This window comes from Cariama cristata, unplaced genomic scaffold (assembly GCF_000690535.1).
Source record: "Cariama cristata isolate BGI_N322 unplaced genomic scaffold, ASM69053v1 scaffold6385, whole genome shotgun sequence".
In the NCBI taxonomy this organism is placed as follows: domain Eukaryota; kingdom Metazoa; phylum Chordata; class Aves; order Cariamiformes; family Cariamidae; genus Cariama; species Cariama cristata.
Genome location: NW_009619122.1, coordinates 19,259 through 26,105, shown reverse-complemented (window position 1 = coordinate 26,105; position 6,847 = coordinate 19,259). Strand labels below are relative to the sequence as shown.

At 36.0% G+C, this 6,847-nt stretch overlaps 1 protein-coding gene across 1 annotated transcript in view; it reads right to left on the bottom strand.

Annotated features, from left to right (window-relative positions):
* Nucleotides 1–1,283: 1,283 nt before the first annotated feature.
* Nucleotides 1,284–6,847, bottom strand: part of LOC104162392 (pyruvate dehydrogenase protein X component-like) — a gene marked incomplete at its 3' end in the record, with an annotated part of 17,615 nt that continues 12,051 nt past the window's right edge. The window contains exons 4-5 of the mRNA XM_009701107.1: nt 3,458–3,663; nt 1,284–1,382 (exon numbers count right to left, since the gene is read on the bottom strand). Coding sequence (XP_009699409.1) covers nt 1,284–1,382; nt 3,458–3,663 — 305 coding nt within the window. The remainder of the gene's footprint in view (nt 1,383–3,457; nt 3,664–6,847) is intronic.

Sequence of the window (6,847 nt, the reverse complement as noted above, 5' to 3'; positions counted from 1 at the left end):
CTTAAAATGACACTGCAAAGCCAAATCTTTTGTATGGAAGAAAGCAGTTTTGAAAAAAGATTTTGTTAGATAATTCTCATAGCTGCAGAAAACATCTTTGTACATCTCCATGACAACTAGGGAATGTTAATTAGGTAGCTCAAAGTCCTAGAGGGTTTCCACCTGCCATAGCCTAGTAACACACTATAAATTACCATTACACTTACATAATCAAGAAAAAAAAAAACCCTATCTCTGATAACTTGCTGTTACATAGGATACTGTATCTATTCAACTCCTTATTTTATCTCAACTCAGCCAAAGATCACAGGAAAAAGAGTTTTGAGAAAAACAGCAGACTTCCACTGTCTGCTTCTCTGGGTTCAGTTCCAAGTTACACTGACCTGGTTGTCTTTGAATGGAACTAAAATTACAGCAGTTAACAAGGTCTGTGTAGGGGAATGATGGCATTTGTCAAAAGGAATAATTTTACTGAGAACAAAAATAAGTATTCCTGCCAAAATCCTCATCTCCAATAACATACACGCTAACATGAAGATAATGCACCATTTCAAGGCTAAGGGTTCTGGATCTCCCACAACACATTTTTATACCAAAGTTCCTCACTCCAAGGCTTGAGTGCCAATCTTTACATCAGAATACTCAAAAAGTACAGTAAACTGCTAGAAGCCTGATCATAACAAACCATAGGTTTGTAACCAAATATTCTTTAATCAAAGATGTGGAAAAAAACAAAGATGGAAGAAAAACAAAACTCTGATTCCTTACTGTTACACTTCATTGCCCTCCCCAGCCTAATAAAAAAAGGAGCAAATTAAATCCTGACAGACTTCATACCTGAACTTCAGTAAAAGAAGGAAAAGATCTGAACTCCTGAAAGAAAAGGAGCTGAAGAAAACAGGCCACTGGCATTTTGTTTTGGCTCTGAATACATCCGAGTAGCAAAATTATTGAGATCCATAATGGTAGCTAACAGTGGTGCCTACCATAGGCTGAGTTGCAGGAAATGCAACAGCAGTACCATGCAGCTCAGATGGGATATAAAAACAAAAAGATTTTTTTTTTTTTAAATTAAAGGCTTCTTACAATATTTCCTAACCCATTCTCTGTATCTTCTCAACAGGTTTTTCAAATTTAACTAAGCCACTCCTCCATAGAAAAAAATGGAACAAAAAGTTGGCTTTTTAAATAAATAGATTTTTCAAGTTCACAGAGATTGATCTAGGTTCATAGGAAGAAATAAGGGAATACGAGGTTGTAGCTTTACTGAAATATCTACATACTCTTTAGTGAAGATTCCTCGAGGCCCAGAAGGTGTAATATTGCTTGGATCTAGTCCATGCGTCTCCAGAATGTTGCGAGCTGCAGGACTTAAGCGAACCCTGAAGAAATGAGGAGAAAAATAAACTATTTAAACAGTAAGGTTAACTTATTTCATTTAATGTATATCAAGAGAAACTATACAATATAATATATGCTCTATTTCAGAAGCAACAGCTGGGGAAGAAAAGAGAGTTCTGTACAAGGGCTGTGATCCTAACACTACACAGTCAGACTGGACCCCTTCACCAAGTTTTAATGCAAGGTTGAATTTAACAACACAATAATGACCTTAAAGGGATCAAAATAAGGAGCCGAAAACTCATCTCCAAACTTTCCTCTTACAGCACTGATGCAATATACTCATGGATTCTTCTGGTAAAGAGTCATCAGTGAAGAACCAAATACATTTTAAGACCAGCTTGTTATAGTAACATTAAAAAATGAGTTTTAGGAGCTCAGACAAGAGGGTTGCTCATCTCTATTATTTCCTTGGCTAGCTGTAATTGCATCATTAACGCAGCTTAATTCTAATTATAACATTACCTTTGCCCTAGCTTCACTTTTATTTTATAGGACTGATTTAATAAAATAGCTACTTTTTTGGAAAGCAAAAGCCATACAGAGGTAGTTGCATAATTCAGTATCTGCTTTACAAGACTAAACATTAAGCCCTCCCACACTTCAACATTTTAAATCAGCATATACCTAAGATATACTATAATACTAGTAAACCTGTACCTGCAATCTTGACCTAGATGGGGTATGCTCAGTAGTAACGTTTCTGCCTGGAAACAGAAACAGTGACCAACTACAAAGCACAGTACGTAGCTACAGAGCACCCAGTACGCCTTAGCATGATTTGCTTTCTGAAATGAGGAAAAAACGAACATGTAGAGATTTCAGAATTCTTAGATGCAGAAACATTTTCATAAAAGAACAAATACTTGGTTTCAAGTCTTTCCACAAAATCTCCAATTCACTGTTTCCTAAAGGAGATTGTATTTGCACACATTGAGTTTTAAGAACTGTCCATAAGCCCTTGCCAAAAAACCTGTGTCATAAATCATCACTGGATTCTAAAGATGCTGATACATCTCTAATTAACAGTTGCAGTGAAACAGATGCACTTCTGATGTTCTTTGGTACTAAAATGCAAGACTTAATGCTTTCAAGGATCCTTTCCTTGGATCATCCTCCTACTACAGGTAACATTTGGGCAATGATCTCAATTAGTTGTCTTCCACTTGTATGAGAAGACCCCAAATGCTGACAGCAAAAGTAAACATAGTAAACCAGGCAGAAAACGTTGGGGGGGGGGAACAACACAAAACAAAACCAAAAAAAAAACCAGAAAACAAACAAAAAAACCCCCAAAACCAAAGAGTTTTTGTAGCACATGCTACCAAAATCAGTTTCCTACTCTTTTCTTTAATAGGCTGTAATTTTACAGCTTTTGTGTTATCTCAATTCACTCCAAATAAGGACTGGTACCTCCAAATAATGTACATTCGGTGACACAAACCAGTGATTTATAGATTGCTGTTACCTGTCTAACACTTCGGGGTTAATTTACTCCTCCTCCAAGATGTCTGCAACACTTATAGTACCCTAACATATCAAAACAGAACTAACAAAGAGCACGTAAACTCAGAGTTTTGATTTTTCTTGCATTTCACTGTTATGAAAATAAGAAGAAATTTTTTCTAATATGAAAAGTGCAAGAGCTTGGAAGGGTTTTGGAGTGCGCCATTTGTTTGTTTATTTTTTTTCCTAAAAAAAGAAAGAGAAGTTATAGGTAACCTGGGCATCTGATGCATAAGCATTAGTGTCCATCGTATATAAACACAACTTCTTCCTAACCTAAGCTTAGAAACCTTCATATAGGAATTGTATGTCAGAACAAAAGTACATCCATAGAAGGTGTTCTAATAAAACTATGTTGTTTGAATTGACTTATTGGGTTTACAAGCAAAGAAACATTCTGGGCAGGTAAGCTTTATTACCTCATACATACTGAAACATTCTCCTAAATTAAGAGCTTAATATCAGGTAAAAAGGGACAAAAGGTTCTTCTCGGTTCAGGTCTACTGATCTAACTAAATCAGAGTTCCATTTCATAAACATAGACACTTACTGCAATTTTCCAGGTTGATGTTCCAGTTTAGGAGGGGCTGAAACTGAAGGACCTGCAGGAGTTGAGGTAAGCGCAGGTGCTGGTGGAGCCAGAGAAGATGGATCACTACCATCAGCTGGTATTTCAACTTGCTTCCAGTCCTGTCCTTCCTCTACCAGCAGACCAATTAGTGAGCCCAAGCGTACGTTTTTGCTTCCTTCTTCCACCTAAATTTAAGGCAATGAGAACATTAAGTTACATATTGCGCTGCCTAGACTAATACGACTGAAAACGGCAGACATGAAAATTTCAGGCATATTAATGACACTCCATCAAGAAAATATATCCCATTTTATTCCTACTATTAATAAGATGACTCATGACTGAAATTAATTACAGTTGCTATTATAAGGTAAGGAATATTAACTTATGCCCCAAAATCCCATACATCTAAAGTTAGCACTCAGAAATCAAAGTAAGCAAGTTACAGACTACTGAGTACTTCTAAGAATAAAGTCACATTAACTACTGAAAATAAATGTGGATGCCTAATCTTTGCAAACAGAGCCTGAAAATTTTGCTGGACACATTGAAGAGATGTACTTTGAGGTACCTACCCTGTATCTAGCAGTGTTACTTTTAAAACACAAGCTTGTAAATTCAGAATCTAAGGGAACAAAAAGAGACCAAAACCCCACAACAACAGTGCCCCATTATTTCTTTTTGAAAAAGATGACATTCGCTTTCTGCTAACTTCCACCTCCAAGTTTGTCTATTTTAACATAACTGGTGCCAAACAACAAGTCTGTCCACCAAAAAAGTGATAGCACTTACATGGTATGTAAATCATTGTTTCAAAGACTATCTGAACAGAAGTCTTACAGAAAGATTACTCTAATCTAAATGTAATCTAATTAGACTGGATAAAGCCAATCTCTTCCAGATGTTCCTTTTAAAACCAAAAGATATCTGTATCATAGTCAAAATATCTCTTTGATGCTTTGGCAGATAAAGGCATGGCAGTTGTGTTAACCTAATGAAGGGCTGCTCCTACAGTCTCTGAAACGGTTGCAGAAGTACAACTCTTCAGGTTATCAAAAGCAATAACATTTCCAGGGCATCAGGCCAAATGTAAAGATAGACTTTTAGGACCACAGCAGTCAAATACAACATAGACTGTACCAGCCCAAATAGAGTTGATTTCCTAACAAAGGAAATGGACATGAAGTTTCCACCATAAAGCCATATTGCAGATACATATCAGCTCTGTTTGAGGCAAATGTATCTGCAATGCTGACATCTTACTCAAGAAAATACAAATCATTATCATTTGAAAAGCCCAAAGATGGATACTATGTATATTTTTATTTCGTGTATCAGGTATCACACTGTTCTTACTACTTTAATCGGGTTTTCTAGGCACTTAAACACTAATAAATAAAACAGAATGCTGTGAAACTGTACTATGCAGATACAAATACCAGATAAGATTGTTTGCACAGTTAACTCGACTGAGTTAACAGAATGTAACAGATTTCACAGGATTACCCACCTGCCCCCGAGAAGGGCCAACACCAGACCCAAGAAGGAACAGCAAAGGCAATTTGTTCTCAGTATGTTCTGATAAAACACCTCACATTTACACTTTTGTCTGTTCATTTCTTTTTTCCCCATGAACACTAGGTAAATTCTAGTGTAATACTTCTTCATTAAGAGTATTTATTACATGAAAAAATTATTTAAGATTTAGTTCAACATTTCTTGTTCTGATCTCTTGATGCATTCTTCCCCATTAATATTTTGAAAAGCTTCATTTGAAAGAAGAAAGTCTGGAGAGTCCAGCAAGACTTGACCACATTTTATTTTTATTGAGATGACTTTAAAGTACTTGGGGATGACAGAATGCCAGAAGTCCTGAACTGATTTGTCTAAGGCTGGAAGATCCTCTCACAAAGGCCCATTGATAAAAGGATTTGTAAAACTATGCATAATTGCAATGTTACTACCATGTATAATCAAATAAAACAGCAGCTTGAAGCCAGTACAAATACAAACTACCTAACCTAGTCACTGAAACACAAATACTGGGAAAAAACAGAAGAAAACAAAGCTATAAAAACATACAAAATACTGAAGTTATTCACTCTAATAATTTTACAGCATTATCATACTTAGCACTGAAGAAGGTATTTGGAAAAACTATGTTTATCAGCATAATACCCAGATGTTTGATCCGTACCAGTGCTGATGCAAAACAGATATGGCCCCCAAGTTCCAAATACTCTCCATAACATATTAATATGCAGCAGTTAACATTTTTTTTTTTTTCAAAATAAGGACAAATCAAATTTTTGGCATGTCTTCTCTTTCCTTTAGAAAGGCTTGCACATACAACAGAAAACACACTTATAAGCAGTCTACATATTATAACTGAATAGACTAAGAAGTGCTGCAACATGCCTGTGTTGTCAAGTCTTTATCACAAGTGCTTTAATGGTGCTATGATAACACACATAGAAATCCAGCAGAGATGGCTGAGCCTTCAGAAACATAACATAACACCTATACCAGTTAGGCTTTGCTTATAACTCAGCGTTATACGAGCATTCAAAGCCATCAATGCTGTCAACTCTCTTCAGAGCAAGCCAATTGTGGTTTTTTATTTTCTCTGAGACAGTTATGTGAAACCTCCAGCACTCCTGACTTTCCAATACAAGTTTCCAGCCCAGATGACTGCTTTATAGAGTTTATATGGAAAAGTGTACACATGTATGCTTTTTTAAAAACATGTTTTTAAACACACAGCCTTTGCAGCTCAGAACTAGAATAGACAAAGAAAAATTATTATTTTGCTTAATTTTTCATCTCCTAGATTTTTGAGTCACTTCTACATTTTCATAACTCACAATACCAGAAAACCTCTCTGCATAAATCTCAATGAAGCCCAGAATCTCAGATCTAGAAAAAGATGAAATACATAGCATCACAATACTTGTATTACCGCTGACAAACCAACAAAGCACAGGTGAGCCATGATAGGGAGAAAAAATTGGAGCAGATTAAGTGCACAGAGGAATAAAGTTCCCTCAGAGCTGTTGCCACTGCAGCACAGGGCTTTAGTCACTAACAAACATAAACCAAAGTAGATGCTTATTTCTTACAGTGGGAAGAAAGGTGGACAGAACTTACGCTGGCTCACTCTGCAGTTGATGTTTTATACAAAGTAGTTTCAGTTCATACCACTTCTCATTTAGGTCATGAATGGTAATAGATATTAAGTCCAGTTCTTAAACAATCATTCAGCATCTGGTTTTGGTCCAAATTGAACTAGTAAGTATTTTAGTTTTCAATAATAAGCTTACTTGTATTTCTTCCATTTTCTATGAGGTTATATCAAGATTGTAGAAAGAG